We start from the raw sequence: 21550 nt of genomic DNA on the forward strand, positions 1-21550 counted from the left end.
TTTAAAGATCAGTGAAGATGTGAAAGGTCATTCAACAGCACAGACAGTATGTGGAGATACAGTTGGGATACCTTTGTTATCATGTGGACTCTGATATTGGATGAATGCATACATGTCAGTGTTGCACTTGGTAAAGGAGGGGATTCTTTAAATGAGTTGATATGCATGACATGTGACTTGTTAGACGCTTTTATCCAAAGTGACTAACATACTCAATACTGTGTGTCCCCCTTGATTTCTCCCTTTGTTCCTGCAGCGGTCGAACCCAAAAGCAGATCATCGATTATGTAAAAGACACGGAGCTCAAGAAAGTTCCATTTGAGAGGTGAAACTTTTCATCTTCATTCACAGACAACACGATCACATTTCTGATTATTTTAACCCAGTTTGACTTCATCTCAGCCTTCCTCTCTTCTTCCAGGAAACACAGTAAGATCCTGTCCAACAGCGGCATGGCGCCTCAGTCGTCTTCCTTCAGAACACACGTGCCAAAAGAGGTGAATACACACTTTCACACACACACACGGGTTGGGATTTCAAAGTCAAAGTGAACTTTATTATCAATTGTCAAAAGACAGAGAGATCGACAGATTGTTTCCCACAATCCTGAACACAAAAACAAATGTATATAAAAATATGTATATACCCATATATACACATTTATACATATGCACAAATTAAGACATACATAAAAGCACACCAATCAATATATACAAAATAACAGTCACTTCAAATATCTTGTGTGCTTCAAACCTTTATTTACACACACACACACGTTGGGATTTCACAGGTGAAACGTCCAACATTTGACCTCCATGCGTTCCAGTAGATAGATAGATAGATAGATAGATAGATAGACAGACAGACAGACAGACAGACAGACAGATAGATAGATAGATAGATAGATAGATAGATAGATAGATAGATAGATAGATAGATAGATAGACAGACAGATAGACCGATAGATAGATAGATAGATAGATAGACAGACAGATAGACCGATAGATAGATAGATAGATAGATAGATAGATAGACAGATAGATAGATAGATAGATAGACAGACAGATAGACCGATAGATAGATAGATAGACAGACAGATAGACCGATAGATAGATAGATAGATAGATAGATAGATAGATAGATAGATAGACAGATAGATAGATAGATAGATAGACAGACAGATAGACCGATAGATAGATAGATAGACAGACAGATAGACCGATAGTTAGATAGACAGACAGACAGACAGACAGACAGATAGATAGATAGATAGATAGATAGACAGACAGATAGATAGATAGATAGATAGATAGATAGATAGACAGATAGATAGATAGATAGATAGACAGACAGATAGACCGATAGATAGATAGATAGATAGACAGACAGATAGACAGACAGACTGATAAGTACTTTATTGATCCCAATTTAGGAATTTTTTGCGCGTTTTTCCCGAGAGCACGAAATCAAACATGGCAACTTCTTCAGCAAGTTTATTCCTGAATAACTTTTGTGCTTCTTCCCCCTTTTTTCCTTTTTTCTCACCCATTTCCTCCTCCACAGAGTGCCATGTCTGTGCAGTCATCAGACCAGCCCGACTCCTCCAGACTCGGCCCTCGAGGCGAGTGTAACGGCTCAGAGGATCCACCGGGGGCGACATCCAACACCAACGGTTTCCACGATGAACCCACGGCGCCCAAATCAGACCCGACTCAATCCAAACAGAATCATAACGGCGGCGGATCGGCATCGGACCGTCAGTTCCTGAACCCAGGTCCATCCTGCAGGGCTAACAAAGGCAGCAGCTCTTCTATTCCTTACATAGACTGCAGCGACATAGACAGTGAATGTGATGTGACAAAGAACAGCAGGGGCCACAGCGGGGCAAATGACAGCAAAGCGGTTGAGCCTAGTGTATATAATATTAATAATAAGCATGGGGGGCAAGCAGGGAGTCTGTTTGGGGCTGTAAACGGGTTCTACCACACCAATCACCAGGGGCTGATGCAGCAGCAGCAGCAAGGTGTTCTGGGTAACAGAAGTGCCGTAGATCCTAACAAGTTTAGTCACGAGATAACAGACGATGAAATGGTGCCGAACGGCGGTTCATTTCACGGTCGTCTCCCGCTCCACAGCACGCTCCTGGATGAAGTGTTTCACGGGCGAGAAAAGCAGGTTTTAGGGCGGGCGTTTGGAAACGGGACGAGAAGTCAGTGCTCCAGCCCGGTGATCGGCAGCTTCCACCACCGCACAAACTCCCTCAGTCACGCCGAGATGACGAACGATCAGTCGCATTATTTCGTTAAGCGTACCGGAGTTTTCCCAGTTGAAGCTCCCAGCGTTCCGACACCTCCTCAGGCTCAGATCCACTACGGTAGCTACTCCCCGATCACCTCGAACCGCACACATTTCGCCAAACCACATCTCAACAACAACGCGCGAAATCGCTCAGACACAGATCCGTTTATTCTCAGCCAATTAACATCCACACCTGTGCACCAACACACCCCTCATCGCTCTGCGTTGCACGTCCAAGCGCCGTGTTCGGCCCCGATGGAGCGCAGAACGATTGTAACGAACGGGAATCACGCGGGAAATCACGGTCAGGCGCGAACAAACACCGTTCAGCGGCTGTTTGGACGTCAGGGAAAACCCGGTACAAACCCCACGCGTGACAATCACAACAATATAAACGCGCCGGTTCAAATGATCGACGTATCCACAAGCAGCGGCTCTGGATCCGAAACCAGCGACGAAGAAGAGTCGGAAACCGGCAGCAGCGGCGCTTACAGCCACCCGCTAATGTACGGGAATCCCGCCGCGGTTAACTCCTTGAATTCCGTGAACTCGAACGGCGTGAACTCGTCCCCGATTGGTCGTAATAAGTTCTCTTTCGGGCTGGAAGAGGGGGAGAACGGGGAGAGAGAGGAGAGGGAAGGAGGTCGTTATCGCTTTAACGAGGAAGACGTAGGAGGGCGGGTTTTCAGCTGTTGAAGGGTGGAGATATGCACGTAGTTTTGCCATCTCCTTATGTAACAATCTCAGTTTAGTGTAGTACAGATACTGTGCTGGTTGTGTGTAAGCTACGTTAATAGAAGAAATACTCGCGATATTATACTAGTCCACGTTTCCTCTAGCTGTGATACACCTTTTATAAACAAACGCATAGTTTTGGAGTTTGAAAATTGAATTTTTTGACATATTTTGTAGGTTTTTTAACTCAGATCTCTGCCCTTCTTGTAAGATGAATTTATAATACTTCCTTTCATTTTTAAAAACCCCCAAAATCCTTGTTTTTGTATTGAATTTTTTTATGCCAAACTGCTGTTACACATAACAAATGGCTTTTTGTCAAAAGGAGAATCAATACTAGATTTAAAACATCAAGTAACCCTCCTTAAAATGTGCCATAATCTAAAACAATGTAAATTCAGTGTTCTTATATATATGCAAAAGTCTCATTATGTAGGAAATGGTGCTGGAAATCTGAAGGATTATTATCACATAGAGAATAGTTGCTAATTTCCGCAATTAGTGATATAACTTTATTCTGTTTAGGATGATTTAAAGTTAAATGTAAATGCATGTTATTGCGATATTAAGGTGTTGAAGAAAACTGATTTTATGGTGGTTTGCTTTCTGCCTTTCGTGGTCTTATCCCCGTTTGTTGTGATAACATTTAGCGTTCCTTGTGTAGAAGTTTCTCTAAATCTCACTTTTATAATTCTATCACTGTCGTCTCGTGCAATAGGAGGACTTTAAGGTGATAGCTGGGGTTCATGAAGGGATTGATTAATTGTACAGAATCGTCTTGGTAGACAATGAATTGTAGAATAATTTGGTAGTTAAATGCGAGGGTGTTTCTCGTTCGTTTTTTAGAGCACTTTTTCATTGGATTCCTGTCATTGTGGGTGACTTGCACTGTGCTTTGGATGTTTGTTGTAGTATTTCTCAATATCTCAAATAGATTTGCATCAACTAAATGTTAGGGAGAGAATGAAGAACCCCCTTTTTATAATTGTATTTTTGATACAGGTCTTTTCCCTTTTCTATCCTCGCACAGAATCACACACATCGTCCTTAAACATGCGACCGTCCACAGCGTTCTGCTTTGCTTTGCTCGGCCCCTGGCATGCTTTAGAAAAAACACGGTTCACTTTCTTTGGATGCTGTCCTCTTTTTGTTGAAGGTGTTGTTGGCACTGCATCCCAACCACTGTCATTTGCATTCACTGCTTATTTTCTTTACCTAGCAATGCAAATGATATTGTTAATCGGCATATGTGCATGTCGTATTTAGGCTCGGTGCATAAAAAGACTAATTTAAACTGTACATATTCATGATTTTAGGAAGCTAATCTGAGCAGGGTTTCTTTACTCCTGCTTACGGAGCTTTAGTGTGATTTAAAATCTACTAAGTGACTTAACTTGGACTCTATTTTATCACCTCATGTGTAGTCCCTTTCCTAAAGCCAAACCTTTTCTTTCCTCGGAGCAAAATGTTCATGCTTTTGTAAATGCACTGTTTTACGCATGTCACTGGGAACTGTTTTCTTTTCTTCTCACACTGAATGCATGTTAACCAGGCGAGCAATGTCCCTGCTTTTCTGTCATTATGCTTATTTGATCACTTTGTGTCACGGGGCTCGAAATGGTTTCAGATGTTTGAGAAACATTCGGTGCAGTTTCACAACTTTTACAAATGTCTAGTTTCCTGTCTAGTTTCAAATGTCTAGTTTCTTCTTTACTTCTCGTGGGTTTTCACACAGTTTCATGCCTTTTTGTTACAACACTGCCACGGTTCATTTCCTGCACCCTGTCTTCTTCAAATATTCAGAAACCATTGATGTTTTCGCCCCACAGCGACACAAGGAAAAACAGGGCTGACTCAACTCCAGTGTGTTTTCTAAAAAAGAGAGAGAGAGTGAAGGTAGACGGACACAAGTGAAGTTAAATGCAAACGCAAGTGTAAAAAACAGATAGTTCAGAGAGATGTTTTTCGTAAGGTGGGAAAGTCTGAGTATTGTCAGAAGATGGACACACACACACACACGCACACACACACACACACACACACACACACGCACACGAGAACTGGAGTTGAGTATTTCACTTTCACCATTTCCATTGAGGCTTTTTGTCATTTTAATGTACAGTAACAGACTGATAGATGGTGCTTTTGTACGCTGTCATTTGTATGTTAAAGGAGTTCATCAGAGCCACATTTTTTTCTAGATTTACTTTCAATAATTGTAGTTTTATGCGGTATACACACGCAGTTATGATTTTGGGGAATGTGCCAAGAGTTATATTGAGACAGTGCTATAAAATGATTGGCAAGAATCCGAGTATTTTCCCAAATGTCGGACTATTTTCTTTTAATTTTAAGCATCACTTAACACACGTTTTACTGACTGACCTCTTTTGAAGGAATGAACCGGCTTTCTGGCGATTCTTACGTTCTGATTTGAAGGTTGGGGGCTAAAGCATATTATAGCAAAGAATACTGGAAAGGCTGCCAGAAAAAGTCTCTTTTATTCCTCTCAAAAGAAAGGGCTTCTGTAAACGCACACTATAAGACTCACTGGTTTTCACTCTTGTAACACCTGTCCTTTTTATTTCCATTAAAAAACACCTTTTACATTTCTTGTCTTTTAAAGGTTTATTTCTTTGCCCTCCTCTCCTTTTAACACTGTAACTGTGTGCACTAGTGTCAATAAAAAAACGACCTTGTTTGTTGGAAAGAAAAAGGGACTCCAGCATTTTCTGTAGAGAAAGAAACCCCTCAAACTCCCTCCCATTTCCCCTTAGTTGTGCCTTAATTGTGCCTCCCCATCCCCTCCCATGTGTTGTGTTAGCTAGTCGTAGAGTAGAGGTTTTGTTTCGGTGATTTGACCCGTCTGTGTTGCATGTTGTCTAGCTCGTAGTTTCACGTGTTTTTTGTCGAGTCTGTTTCGTGGCAAGTTCCTTTTTTTTATAGCACCGTCACCGGTTTTTGAGAGACAGTGGACTCTTTGGAAGCTTTGCACACGGGCAAGTATACGGTCACAACTTGTAGTAGTTTGTAGTGACTCTAGTCGTAGTGAGACGTAGCTTTGACTTATGATTCTTCTGTCGGGATAAGAGGACATTTCCACAAAAAGTTGCATTCATACCAGATCTTTTGCCGTCATCACATATCTAAAGTGCATTTTAAGGGAAGCCAATTTAGTAAATACACGTCGTCATAATGCGGCAGTAATTAGTTTTCTACCAGTGTTGAAACTATTCTTCCATTAGTCGACTCAATTATTAGTTTTTACCCTTTTAATGCACGGATATGTCTGCTTTTAATAATCCATAGCTTCTTACTAACATCTACTTACTTTGTTTCCCTTCTGATCCTTTTTTAACCATATTTTAGATGAGAATCCAAAAAGCATGGAAGCCCATTTGTGCCGAAAAGAGTCATTATAATAACGAACTGAAACTGGAGTTATTTTTAAGTCATAATTATGGAGACGTTTCTCATAATGATGACCTGCAAGATCTTTATCTTTTGGTTTGAACTGGTGTAAATAGGCTTCCATAAAAGTAGTAGTTGAACCTGGGTCTTATCTTTTCATCACCAAATACATTGGTTACTTTCAAAGGAGTCATATTATCAGAGGTGGGAGAAGTACTCAGATCTTGTACTTGAGTAAAAGTAGAAGTACTCAGATCATGTACTTGAGTAACAGTAGAAGTACTCAGATCTTGTTATTGACTTGAGTAAAAGTAGAAGTAGTCAGATCTTGTACTTGAGTAACAGTAGAAGTACTCTGATCTTGTACTTGAGTAAAAGTAGAAGTACTCTGATCTTGAGTAAAAGTAGAAGTAGTCAGATCTTGTACTTGAGTAACAGTAGAAGTACTCTGATCTTGTACTTGAGTAAAAGTAGAAGTACTCTGATCTTGAGTAAAAGTAGAAGTACTCAGATCATGTACTTGAGTAAAAGTAGAAGTACTCTGATCTTGTACTTGAGTAAAAGTAGAAGTACTCTGATCTTGTACTTGAGTAACAGTAGAAGTACTCTGATCTTGTACTTGAGTAAAAGTAGAAGTACTCAGATCATGTACTTGAGTAAAAGTAGAAGTACTCAGATCTTGTACTTGAGTAAAGTAGAAGTACTCAGATCATGTACTTGAGTAAAAGTAGAAGTACTCAGATCATGTACTTGAGTAAAAGTAGAAGTACTCAGATCTGTACTTGAGTAAAAGTAGAAGTACTCAGATCTTGTTCTTGAGTAAAAGTAGAAGTACTCAGATCTGGTACTTGAGTAAAAGTAGAAGTACTCGGATCTTGTACTTGACTTGAGTAAAAGTAGAAGTACTCAGATCATGTACTTGAGTAAAAGTAGAAGTACTCAGATCTTGTACTTGAGTAAAAGTAGAAGGACTCAGATCTTGTACTTGAGTAAAAGTAGAAGTACTCAGATCTTGTACTTGAGTAAAAGTAGAAGTACTCAGATCATGTACTTGAGTAAAAGTAGAAGTACTCAGATCTGTACTTGAGTAAAAGTAGAAGTACTCAGATCTGGTACTTGAGTAAAAGTAGAAGTACTCGGATCTTGTACTTGACTTGAGTAAAAGTAGAAGTACTCAGATCATGTACTTGAGTAAAAGTAGAAGTACTCAGATCTTGTACTTGAGTAAAAGTAGAAGTACTCAGATCTTGTACTTGAGTAAAAGTAGAAGTACTCAGATCATGTACTTGAGTAAAAGTAGAAGTACTCAGATCTTGTACTTGAGTAAAAGTAGAAGTACTCAGATCATGTACTTCAGTAAAAGTAGAAGTACTCAGATCTTGTACTTGAGTAAAAGTAGAAGTACCAGAGTGTAGGAATACTCTGTTACAGTAAAAGTCCTGCATTCAAAATGTTACTCGAGTAAAAGTAGAAAAGTATTCTCATCAAAATATACTTAAAGTACCAAAAGTATTGGCAGTGAATTTCATGAAAGCAGCATTCAGTGATTTAACTCTTCTCCTCTTCCTCCACCTTCCTCCCCCTCTCTATCTCTGACTCTTCTCCCACAGAAAGCCCCGGGTCAGAGGACTCTCCGCTGGGAAGTCCCCTTGTGGTCGTAAATGGAAACGGTTCCGTAAACGGGCCGTTGGTCGTTAACGTCGGGGGTCAAAGCCCAGAAGCTCGACATCTAGCTCCGCTCACCAGCCCGCTGCTCACCGACGCTGGATGTATCCGCAACGAGGATGAAGAAGAGGCGAGGAGGAAGGTAAGACAATAATTAACACACTATCATTAAACATATCCTAACCGAATGAAGGCACACAGATAAACAAAATTCTATATATACATACACCCATTTCCAGGGTGAGAATAAAATAACAAAGTCAAACAAATCCTACAGTATTCGTACGGTAGTCATTCGAAAGTGCATTTTAAGGCGTCTTGAATTAAACACAGAGTGTATGAGTTAGTGATTTGTTGGACTGACCTTCCCTCTTGTTTGTGTCCAGAAGTTTCCCACCGACAAGGCTTACTTCATCGCCAAGGAGCTGCTGACCACAGAGCGAACCTTCCTCAACGATCTGCAGGTCATCACGCAGGTAATATACTTATACTCTAGTTTAAAGTTGGGTCTAGAGAGAGAGAGACACACAGAGAGACACACACACAGAGACACACACACAGAGAGACACACAGAGAGACACACACACACACACAGACACACACACACACACACACACACACACAGAGACACACAGAGACACACACACAGAGAGACACACAGAGAGACACACACACAGACACACACACACACAGAGACGCACAGAGACGCACACACACAGACACACAGAGACACACAGAGACACACAGAGACACACACAGACACACACAGACACACACAGACACGCACAGAGACACACAGAGACACACACAGACACACACAGAGACACACACAGACGCACAGAGACGCACACAGACACACACACAGAGACACACAGAGACACACACAGAGACACACAGAGACACACAGAGACACACAGAGACGCACAGAGACGCACAGAGACGCACAGAGACGCACAGAGACGCACACACAGAGACACACAGAGACACACAGAGACGCACAGAGACGCACAGAGACACACAGAGACACACAGAGACGCACAGAGACGCACAGAGACGCACAGAGACGCACAGAGACGCACAGAGACGCACAGAGACGCACACACAGACACACACACAGAGACGCACAGAGACGCACAGAGACACACAGAGACACACAGAGACACACAGAGACACACAGAGACACACAGAGACAGACACACACAGACACACACAGACACACACAGAGACACACAGAGACACACAGAGACACACAGAGACACACAGAGACACACAGAGACACACAGAGACACACAGAGACACACACAGACACACAGAGACACACACAGACACACACAGAGACACACAGAGACACACAGAGACACACAGACACACACAGACACACACAGACACACACAGAGACACACAGAGACACACAGAGACACACAGAGACACACAGAGACACACAGAGACACACAGAGACACACAGAGACACGCACAGAGACACACAGAGACACGCACAGAGACACACAGAGACACACAGAGACACACACAGAGACACACAGAGACACACAGAGACACACAGAGACACGCACAGAGACGCGCACAGAGACGCACACAGACACACAGAGACGCACACAGACACACAGAGACGCACACAGAGACGCACACAGAGACGCACACAGAGACGCACAGAGACGCACAGAGACGCACAGAGACGCACAGAGACGCGCACAGAGACACACACAGAGACGCACAGAGACGCACACACACACACACACACACACACACACACACACACACACACACACACACACACACAGATCTTTGTTAAGACCAGGAGCTAATCTAAGAGTAAACACATTCCCCAAAAGACACAGGTTGGTGTCTTTTAAGCCTTTTTGCTGGAAAAGTGAGTCAAACCTGGGTAATCTATTATAAGCTTGTGTGTTGGGACGGTGAGTCACGCTGGGTTTTGTGCTGAAAACCAGGCAGTGAGTTCTGTGTTTTTACTGCCCAAATATTGGGAAAGACAAACCAAAATCCCAAGCTGACGACATTAAAATAACATGTTGCTACTCGGGCTTTCTGCTCCAGTTTTCTTTTAACTTCGCATCCCGAAAGTGGGCTTTATTGTGCATTTAGTTCAGCCCGCAACTGAGGTTCCACATTTTTCTTGTGCCAGATAAAAACACAGCTCCCAGTGAGCATATTTAACTAACTTGTGTTTCCTAAATGCTTCTTGTTTTGCACCAGAAAGCAAAGCACGTGTTTATAATTGACCTCCTTTTTCCAGCCAGCCGACTTGTATCTCGTTTGTTCTCTTTACGCCACGCAGACTATTTGCTCCGGGCGCTCCTTAGTTTACAAGTAAAACCACTGAATCAACAGAGAGGAACAAACTCTCTGCATGCATAAATAGTCTGCATATAACATCCTGTGCTGTGCAAATTTAATGTGGGTCAGACTTTGTGTTTGCCGTGATTAAACTCTGCCGTTAGTCTGGTACAAGTAAGGGGAAATCAGCAGAAAAACACACATATCAGAGACCCTATGACCTTAATGTTACCTCATTGTGGAGGGGGCTATATCATCAAATATGCAAGGATTTAAAGGTGTAATGGTCATATGCACACTAGCTACAGTTATTGCAATGAAAAGGCTCCTTAAACAATGCAACATAAACAGATATAAGACATAAAACGGGTGCAAAGAATAGAAATTAGGATGTCTTTTTCTCAGCTGCCTCGACAGTAGTTTCCACCGCTCTCTGATGTGGGACCAAGGCGTGTGCTGCCTCCTTTTTTTTAAAGCCTCTTAAATGTTTTCTTTGGCATCACTGAGATCACACACCCTTCCCTCCGTCCCTCCCCCATTTTCACCATCACCCTTCCCCTCTCTCTCTCCGTCTGTGAAACAGCTGGACGCTCTGCTCTCACTGTCATTAATCGCGTGTGATTTACTCTGAAGGGGAATATCACACCTCTGTGTCAGCGAGGGTGGAGGGTCAAAGTGTGTGTGTGTGTGTGTGTGTGTGTGTGTGTGTGTCTGGGTCAGTGTGTGTGTGTGTCTGGGTCAGTGTGTGTGTGTGTCCTCATTGTTTTTCCCAATATCGGATCAATAAAGTACATCTTATCTTATCTTATATTATGTCACGTCTTTTTTGCTGTCAAGGTTTTAAATAAAATTCCCGAAGAAAAGGACTTATAATTTGTGTATTTATTTGTTTTATAGCCTGCTTTTCTTAGACTAGGGTTGCACTAACTATTGTTTTACTGTTATGGATTATTCTGGATATTATTTGGTCATTTTATTGGCTTTTTATGACCGTCCAAAACCCCAAAACTATACTATTATTATCTCGTGAAACAAGGGTGTTTTGCTAGGAATTTTCTAGCGATCGACTTGCATTTAACATATTTAATAAATGTATTCCTGTGTTTATCTCCTTCAGTCCTTCCAGAGCGTTGCGGGGAAAGACGAGGGGCTCCCGGACTCGGTGAAGAACCTGATCGCTTCCAGTTATGATCCGATCCATACGTTTCACCAGGGATTTCTCAAAGAAGTGGAGCAGCGTCTGGCTCAGTGGTCAGTACCTGTTTCCATTCAGAAAACCCCCCAAAAAGTGGTCAAATGAATGGGATGTTCCAGTATCATGTGGTGAAAACTCAGCTGTAGCCTGACATCTAGTGGTGACTGCATGTAACTACAGAAGATCATTTATTAATTGTCTTTTTCCTTTAGGGAGGGTCGATCTAACGCCCACATTAAAGGAGACTATCAACGCATTGGTGACATTCTCCTGAAGAACATCCAGGGTCTCCGGGTAACTAAGCCTCCATCTCTACTCCATCTTTTCTGTTGCTCTCCATTATCCTTTCTATAATTAATTATAATTTTCTTTTTTGCATCTGCAGCAGTTGACGGTTCATCTTCAGAAACATTCAGAGTGTCTGGTTGAACTTGAGCGTGCCTGCAGGTAAGTGCACGGAGATAATAGAGAAGCTAACACTATTAGCTCGAGACGTTAGCTTTCCAAAGTGCAGAGATGGCAACAGTACACACATCCTTTACTCAAGTAGAAGTTCAGATACTCATGTTTAAAAATACTCTGGTGAAAGTAGAAGTACTGACTAAACTTCTTTACTCAAGTGAAAGTAAAGAACTTTGAAATGTACTTCAGTAAAAAGTACCCATAACTAGCAGCTGTTTTAAAGAGTACCTGACCTCCCTTTATATTAATAGAACAATAATGTCATTGTTAGCTAATGAATGTTTCCATGCTGAACAACGGCAACATGACAACGTTTTCATTGGTCCCTCTTCTTTAGAGAAGACCAGGAAATGATGGATACACGGATCGTGTTCAAATCAATAGGCACGCAATGACTCTAAATAATAATGATCACGCCACCAAACACACATTCAAACTAAAGGAACCAGCCTGTTTGGAAAATGTGAGAAGTAGAAAGTACAGGTATTTGAGTTCAACATGTAAGAAGTAGAAAGTACAGGTATTTGGGTTCAACATGTAAGAAGTAGAAAGTACAGGTATTTGGGTTCAACATGTAAGAAGTAGAAAGTACAGGTATTTGGGTTCAACATGTGAGAAGTAGAAAGTACAGGTATTTGTGTTCAACATGTAAGAAGTAAAAAGTACAGGTATTTGTGTTCAACATGTAAGAAGTAGAAAGTACAGGTATTTGGGTTCAACATGTAAGAAGTAGAAAGTACAGGTATTTGTGTTCAACATGTAAGAAGTAGAAAGTACAGGTATTTGTGTTCAACATGTAAGAAGTAAAAAGTACAGGTATTTGTGTTCAACATGTAAGAAGTAGAAAGTACAGGTATTTGTGTTCAACATGTAAGAAGTAGAAAGTACAGGTGTTTGGGTTCAACATGTAAGAAGTAGAAAGTACAGGTGTTTGGGTTCAACATGTAAGAAGTAGAAAGTACAGGTATTTGGGTTCAACATGTAAGAAGTAGAAAGTACAGGTATTTGTGTTCAACATGTAAGAAGTAAAAAGTACAGGTATTTGGGTTCAACATGTAAGAAGTAGAAAGTACAGGTGTTTGGGTTCAACATGTAAGAAGTAGAAAGTACAGGTGTTTGGGTTCAACATGTAAGAAGTAGAAAGTACAGGTATTTGGGTTCAACATGTAAGAAGTAGAAAGTACAGGTATTTGGGTTCAACATGTAAGAAGTATAAAGTTCAGGTATTTGGGTTCAACATGTAAGAAGTAGAAAGTACAGGTATTTGTGTTCAACATGTAAGAAGTAGAAAGTACAGGTATTTGTGTTCAACATGTAAGAAGTAGAAAGTACAGGTATTTGTGTTCAACATGTAAGAAGTAGAAAGTACAGGTATTTGGGTTCAACATGTAAGAAGTAGAAAGTACAGGTATTTGGGTTCAAAAAGTGAGAAGTAGAAAGTTCAGGTATTTGGGTTCAAAAAGTTTTACTCAAAGGGACAAATATTTAAGATAGCAGCTTCATTTTTATCCCAAATCTTGCAGGAGCCTTCTCAAAAAGCAGCTCTCTCTCTCTCTCTCTGTTCCTCAGGTCCAGTCGGAAAGTGGAGGCTGTGTGTCGGGACTTTGAGCAGCAGAGGGTCTGCTACCTGCCGCTCAACATCTTCCTCCTCCGTCCTCTTCATCGCCTGCTCCACTACAAACTGATCCTGGAGAGGCTCTGCAAACATTACCCCCCGACTCACGAGGACTTCAGGGACTCCAGAGGTACACATGGGGCTTTGTGTGTACATATCAAACGAAGTTAATCGTTAGTATAGTTATTTTTTATTCCTTAAAACATCTCCTCATTGTGTGTGTGTGTATGTGTGTGTGTGTGTGTCACATCTGTGTTGTAGTAGTTTAAAATAAAATTCCTGAAGAAAAGGACCCATATTTGGTGTATTTATTAGTTTGATAGCATGCTTTTCTTAATCTAGGGTTACACTAACTATTGTTTTACTGTCATGGGTTATTCTGGATATTATTTGGTCATTTAATTTGCTTTTTATGTCCGACCAAAAGTCCAAAACCCCAAAAATAGTTTGCTGCATGATTCTTCTTTATACTGAAAACCTCTCTTCATCCTCCTGAATGTTATTATCTAGCGGGCCTGGCGGACATCTCGGAGATGGTGCTGCAGCTGCAAGGCGCCATGATGAAGATGGAGAACTTCCAGAAGCTTCTGGAGCTGAAGAAGGATCTGACCGGCATCGAAAACCTCGCCATCCCCGGGAGGGTGAGACTCTCTTTCATCCTATCAGTGACCTTTTCTAAATACCTAAATACTGCTCGTCACTGTACAGCATTTTACATTAATGATGTCACCGTCTATGTTTCCTGTAGACATTTCATTTCTCTTTTCACTGCTCTGATAGTGTACAGGTTTATTATTATATGCTGTGTTTATTGTATCTTTGTAACTCTGGCACAACTATTTCCTTTGGGAAGTCTTACCTTACCTTACCTTACCTTACCTTATCTTATCTTATCTTATCTTATCTTATCTTACCTTATCTTACCATACCCTACACCTTACCTTACCATACCTAACCTAACCTAGTTTCCAGATGCAAATGAGTTCAGTTTCATTCAGTTTTTAAATATTCTTTATAGTATGTCTTGTGTTTTACTCACAGGAATTCATCAGGCTGGGTTGCCTCAGCAAGCTCTCAGGAAAGGGCCTCCAGCAGAGGATGTTCTTCCTGGTACGACATTACAGCGACTTTATAAATACATCTTATAACTTTAACAAGTTTTTAACAAATCTAACCTCCACTTCCTCTGCCTTTCTCTCCAGTTCAGTGATTCCTTGGTGTACACAAGTCGAGGAATGACCCCGTCAAATCAGTTTAAAGTTCACGGCCAGATGCCCCTCTACGGCATGACGGTACGAGAACATATAAAAAGCATTTTGTCTATCTTCAAGCACTTTATTGCAGGATTGATTCATACAAAACAAGTTGTCTTTCTTTATAAAAACGTCAGGCTGAAATCAATGTTTAATTTCTACGTCAGGCCTTATTTTGAACTCATATGTTTGTTTACATTGCATGCATCACTGAGGTCTGCAGCTAAAGGTGTGTGTGTCTGTGTGTGTGTGCAGATCAGAGAAAGTGAAGAGGAGTGGGGCGTGCCTCATTCCTTCACCCTGTTCGGGCAGCGGCAGTCTCTGGTGGTGGCAGCCAGGTAAGAAACGAAGAAGAAAATACAAAATTAGGCAATATGAGGGGCTAAAAATGAGTAGCAGCTGTTCAAATCTTCTCTGTGTGCGTGCAGCTGTGCGTCGGAGATGGAGCGCTGGGTGGAGGACATCAGGATGGCCATCGACCTGGCGGAGCAGAGCAGCAGCCCGACCTCCGACCTCCTGTCCACCTCCCCGACTGACAACAGTGAGTCTGATTATAAACACTGCCTTTCACTCAAAGATACTCTTGATGTGGTCCATCTGTATGTTCTAGGCATCATGCAAGTAGGACATATGGCTGAACAAAAGTGTGAGGTGTTGTTGATTGACTTTTGGTCGGACATCTGGCTTTTTATATCCGACCAGGAGTCCAAAACCCCCAAAATATACAATTTATTATCTCGTGAAACGAACAAAAAAAGGGTGTTTGACCATTTTTCTAGCCCTCGACTTAGATTAATTGCTTTTGCTGTAACTTTAAACTTGTTTAGTTATAACATCTGTATGTTATAGGCATCATACAAGTAGGACATATGGCTGAACAAGAGTGTGATAGTGTGAGGTGTTGTTTAATAAATATATGGGAAGGCCTTTGAGTTGATGATTTGAAACAGTGAGAGTGAATCAGAATCAGAACCGGTTTTATTACCAAGTAGGTTTGCACTTACGAGGCATTTGCTTTTGTGTTAATGATACATACAAAACACACAATAATAATAAATAAAATATGACAAATACTATACTCAAAGTGTGGAGATGTGCATGTTTAAAAAGAGGCGGAACAGAAATGTGCAACATGAACAAAGGATTTACAGTATTAAATATGATCTGCATTAATGAGTCTTTCTGTGAGTCAGTAGAATTGAGTTTCCTTCATTTCTTTACTGATTCTGAGGCTTATAATAGATAACTTCCCGTCAAAACACCCCTGAAGTGCTGCAGGATTCTCCGAGTCATAAACAGTTATTCCTGCAAACGTTTCCACAGCTGATGTCACGTTAAAATCAGCTGGCACTCGTTAGCTTCAATAATCGTCTCTCAGACTGAGCTCTCCTTTGTTGTCCTCTAACAGACGGCTGCCTCATGAATGATCTCTTTTCTCCAGGTGGTCTTTCATGCTATTTTTTAATGTCACCTGATATAAGCAGACACCAGCTGTCTTCCCCTCTTCCTCTTCCTCTCCTTCTTTCTTTGTCGCCTGTCACGATGTTCAATGAGTCTCCGCCTGCTGACCTTTTGCTTTGACGTCTCCATTTTGCCTCAGATAAATCACGTGTGCATTTTAACTCAAACTGTTGAAGAGTATTGGTTTACAGGAAACAACAAAAGAGGTTTTCTTTCTTTCTTCAGACGTCAAGACCCACCTTTAGAGTCCTGGGCTAATTTGGCCATTTTCGCATACCTTTGATTTGTCTTACTAAAGCCCGTTAAGAAATGTTTAGCTAGTCAATGTTTGGTATCTATTTGTTTAAAGGTCCCATGTCATGCTTTTCCGGTTATGACCCGTCCCCTTGTGTGTTATGAAGCTTCTGCATGTAAACGGTCTGCAGAGTCACAAACCCTCAAAGTACACCCTGTAGCGAGTAAAACTCTAACACAGAAAAGACCTGTCTATGCTGCCCCAGAACGCCTCGTTGGACATTTCTCTTTTTCCATTGTTTTCTTCTTGGGTATAGTGACGTATTTGGGTATAGTGACGTAACGTAACGTCCGCGGAGCCGTTACGTTTGGAACAATCTGCGGACTTCCTCACACACACACACTCGGCGGGACGTTGCGAGGAGCGGGACACTGTGAGCTGGCTCACTGGTGTGGGGTCGGCGAGACAGCGAAACTCAGCCTGGGCACACACACAAACTCCCAGCCAGGCTGCGGGTGTGTGTGTGTGTTTCGGGCTGGGTTTCGCTGTGTCTCGCAGACGGCCACTGGGCTCACAGGGAGGGGGGGGGCAGGAGCTCCAACAAGCCGTTAGGACAGAGAGTGAATACACATTCTATACAGAGATGCTGTATGAGAAACCAATGTGAGTTTGGAACATTGAACAATATAAATCTATTCTAGTAGACCTCAACAATGGAAATATGATCCGTAGAAATGGCCATGACATGGGACCTTTAAGACAACCTCACCTATATAAACTGATAGTTATTTTCTACATTTTGACATACTATATGAACATTTTGGACTCAAAACCGCACATAAAACGTTGAAACATATTTTGAAAATGATATTATTTGTTACTCTGGTTGTTACCTGGGAGGGGGAGATAGTGTTGTTTTTATTTCTTCTAAATTGTGTCAGTGTGATCCTACTTCCTCCTACTCTTAGGCTGTTATACCTGCAGTGCAATACTCTTTTAATTACCTAATTCATATCCACTTTTTAATGCAATTTATAGCTTTTTACGCTATTTCTTAACTATTTATTCCCCCTGTATGATTGTTTATTACTGCTATGTTTTTATCGTATGTCTGTTTTCATTTCCTGCACACTGTGACAGTTTCACTCCAAAACCTCGTTGTTTATTTCTTCTCTATACTATCACTGTGCTCAGTTTACACACCAGTTTAAGCGTCTTTCTTTCCCGTATTTCCTTCCACTAACGGCACATTTAAACGTCCCCAGAGCTGTCGGAGGACGGAGGCTTGGAGGTGGAGTCGGAGGACGAGCTTTGTGGCTCTCGCTCGTCTCTTGAGCGCCAGGGACATCGTGGAAACACAACGGTGCACGTGTGCTGGCATCGAAACACCAGCGTCTCCATGGTGGACTTCAGTGTCGCTGTGGAGGTAATGGACGTCTCTTTAATCCACACAACACACACCTGTTACTAATGTGTGTGTTTACCTCTGCGTGTCCTTCTCTAAAGGCAAAGAGACGGTGATGTAATGTCCTTTGTCTCCCTTTTACTCCTCCATCTTCTACTCTCACGGAGCAATATCGTTTTTTGACCAAACTTACCTGAGACGTATTTTAGTTGGAGTCAAGCTCATTGCTACTTGTGGATATATACATTTTTGGATTAGACCGAACTACAATCTCGTTTCCTTTGTCCATCTACGATCTTTTTGTTGACTCTTCTTCTCTCCTGTGTTTCAGAACCAGCTGTCTGGAAACCTTCTGAGGAAGTTTAAGAACAGTAACGGCTGGCAGAAACTCTGGGTCGTCTTCACCAACTTCAGCCTGTTCTTCTACAAGTCACACCAGGTGAGATACAGACAGGTCTAAAACCACCAGACTCAGGGACAGTTTCATCCTGTAACACTATTAAACACCTGAACCTTTGAAACAACATCCATAAACATTCATCTGTTTGCATCTTGCAAATATGGGATATGTACAAGAACAGAATATGAAATTAAATAATAGCTAATGTGCAAATGACAATCAAGCCTTGAATTGAATTGATATTACACCGGGATCAAGTTTTGCTATTGCTCTGATAAGGGGAAAATGGTCGATGTTTAAAGGTGATTTCCTCTGCTCACAGGACGAATATCCTTTGGCCAGCCTTCCTCTGCTCGGATACTCCGTCACCGTACCCGCCGAGTCGGAGAACATCCACAAAGACTACGTGTTCAAACTCCACTTTAAATCCCACGTCTACTACTTCAGATCGGAGAGCGAGTACACCTTCGAAAGGTACAGTATTATTGAAGATAGATGGATACAAAATATTCATAAAAACACAAGCTTCTATAGAGACCCTGGAAAGCTCCAGATACCATCTGGGAGCTTTTATTTTGAAAACCCAGCTTCTATTGAGACCCTGACAATGCCAAGATAACACTTGGGAGCTTTTATTTTGAAAACCCAGCTTCTATACAGACCCTGTAAAGCCCAAGTTAGCATCTGGGAGCTTTTATTTTGAAAACCCAGCTTCTATACAGACCCTGTAAAGCCCAAGTTAGCATCTGGGAGCTTTTATTTTGAAAACCCAGCTTCTATAGAGACCCTGTAAAGCCCAAGTTAGCATCTGGGAGCTTTTATTTTGAAAACCCAGCTTCTATAGAGACCCTGTAAAGCCCAAGTTAGCATCTGGGAGCTTTTATTTTGAAAACCCAGTTTCTATAGAGACCCTGTAAAGCTCAAGATACCATCTAAGAGCTTTTATTTTGAAAACCCAGCTTCTATAGACCCTCTTAAAGTAAAAAATGTGCATATTGTACTATAATATACTTAGCCTAGTTAATGAAATCTATGCAATGGACATCTTTTGTTATGTATGCCCTGTGAATAATTTCTTAAAATGCAAATATTTGTTGGCAAACATAAATGAATGAATGTCAGTAATAACACATCCCAATGTGTTCCAGGTGGATGGAGGTGATCCGCAGCGCCACCTGCTCCGCCAGCCGCCCCCTGCTGAGCTCCAGGAAGGATTACTGATGAAAAGACTCTTATTATAAACACAGAATCACTGTTAACACCTCTTAATAGTTGATTCTCACACACATCACAACCACGTATCACAAGTGTCTATGTAGAGATCCACGATGTAATTAATCATGTCCTTTTTTCACTTGCTCCAAACTGGCAACACCATCTGGCAACATTTTCATTTACCTTTTTGTGCCGTCGAGTGTTGTTCACATGCACACACACATTTAATATTCATGTCATGTTTACAGCAGAGTGGGTTTTATGTTTGGGAGGAAATACGTGGGGTTTCCTCGAAGTATTTGGGAGCATGACTTGGGATGAAAACATGTATATAAGAGTCTTAAATAAGACCTAAACGCACGTGTGCATGTGAACACACCCACAGTGTTTTCTATATATAATTAGATTTATGAAATGTGATGCCAGTTTGGTCTCGATTATAAAACATCCGTCTATTTCTTTTTCTAAGGCGACTTTTTGTACAGTACTTTGATACACTGTGAAATGTTCTTTTTAATCATGGTTTCCTGCTTTGTTTAAAAGGACATATGAGTACCACAAATGCTTCCAACGCCATCAGAGATTTCCCTGGTCTGTGTGCCAAATATCTGATGTACTTCCTAAGTGTCTGGATTTGTAATATTCTAAATAAAGATACGAAGAGATGTGTTGATATGAGAAAAAACGGGACGAGTCAGAAATTGATGTTTTGTGTTTATTACGACAACCAAACCAACATTTCCAGAAGAACAATTATTAATAAAAGTAAAGCAGAATGTATTCAAGTCACTTGAATGCTATGAATATTAAATGCTGGTTAACCTGGAGTGCAAAACATACAGAAAAATTGTGATTATTACGCATTTTACACCAATACAGCTCTAAAAGGAGTTACATCTTGACACAGTATTGATTCTTAGTGTATTAGTATTACAAATAGGTGATGTCAGTAAACATGTCAGTAAACATTTGTTGAGGGTATGTCAATGTAGACTGTGGGTGCGTTTCACTTCGGTTAAATGGATTCCTTGCGACTAGTCCCTCCCACCAGGGAAGCATGGAGAGACGCGAGGAAACCACGAGAAGCAGGGAAATTAGTTTTAAGAGCAATGGGACGTCGTGTCCTCCGGAGCGTCACGTGAAGCGACGTCCGTTTGTGATGACGCCGCACAGCTGATCGTCTTGACAGCAGCCAGAAATGAAAAATAAGAGAAGTGAGACGCACCCTGTGTTTACTTTCAAAAATCCCCAAATGTTGTGTTTCAACTAGGGATGCTCCGATCGCCGATCGCCGATCCAATCGAGTGGGCGGGGCCTAAATGGAAGATTTAAACATCACTTTAAATCTTCCATTTAAAGTGATGTTTAAAACTCAGTTAATGGGGCTCATTCACTGGAGCTTCCACAAACAACAATCAACTTAATTATTACATTCAAATTATGTATATTATTCAAGTTTACATTCACTTTGGATAATACCACGGGAGAAATTAGCAAGCGCTCTCTTTTCCTCTCTCTCCCTCTCTCTCTCCCCCTCTCTCCCTCTCCCTCTCCTGACAGCCAGTCAGTATCGTCTCATGCAGCTCGCTGATCCAGTAATGTGCGAGGCCGACAGTGAAGAATAAACATATTTATAACTAGTTTAGCTTGTTCCAGAGGTAGATAAAATAGCTAAGTGTGTTAGGTCTAACTCTTGTGTGTTTCGCTCCGCTCACCGGTCCGTCACAGCGGGTGGAGCTGCAGGATTTCTGCTTCCTGCTTCACACACACGTTGCATACCGCTATTTTACTGTCTTTTTCGGACACCTTAAAATAATGCCAGACCGGTGAAGCCATTTTGGCGAGCTTGTTTTGCCGCGTACAGAGAAAAGTGTCATGTATTTTACG

General features: G+C 41.5%; 1 protein-coding gene across 3 annotated transcripts in view; it reads left to right on the forward strand.

The window, feature by feature from the left end:
- Positions 1-20500, forward strand: part of LOC117498896 (FERM, ARHGEF and pleckstrin domain-containing protein 1-like) — a 56256-nt gene extending 35756 nt beyond the window's left edge. Inside the window, exons 11-28 of one of the 3 annotated variants that reach the window (XM_034151057.1) lie at positions 257-325; positions 422-497; positions 1564-1798; positions 8055-8251; positions 8496-8585; positions 11540-11673; positions 11830-11911; positions 12003-12064; positions 13649-13824; positions 14205-14335; positions 14736-14804; positions 14897-14986; positions 15203-15285; positions 15376-15488; positions 17909-18069; positions 18380-18487; positions 18771-18922; positions 19597-20500. In XM_034151057.1, the coding sequence (XP_034006948.1) occupies positions 257-325; positions 422-497; positions 1564-1798; positions 8055-8251; positions 8496-8585; positions 11540-11673; positions 11830-11911; positions 12003-12064; positions 13649-13824; positions 14205-14335; positions 14736-14804; positions 14897-14986; positions 15203-15285; positions 15376-15488; positions 17909-18069; positions 18380-18487; positions 18771-18922; positions 19597-19669 (2101 nt within the window). In that variant the 3' untranslated portion in view covers positions 19670-20500. The remainder of the gene's footprint in view (positions 1-256; positions 326-421; positions 498-1563; positions 1799-8054; positions 8252-8495; positions 8586-11539; positions 11674-11829; positions 11912-12002; positions 12065-13648; positions 13825-14204; positions 14336-14735; positions 14805-14896; positions 14987-15202; positions 15286-15375; positions 15489-17908; positions 18070-18379; positions 18488-18770; positions 18923-19596) is intronic. The other 2 variants (XM_034151058.1, XM_034151059.1) reach the window with 2 other exon arrangements.
- The last annotated feature ends 1050 nt before the right edge of the window (positions 20501-21550 follow it).

This window comes from Trematomus bernacchii, unplaced genomic scaffold (genome assembly GCF_902827165.1).
Source record: "Trematomus bernacchii unplaced genomic scaffold, fTreBer1.1, whole genome shotgun sequence".
NCBI lineage: Eukaryota > Metazoa > Chordata > Actinopteri > Perciformes > Nototheniidae > Trematomus > Trematomus bernacchii.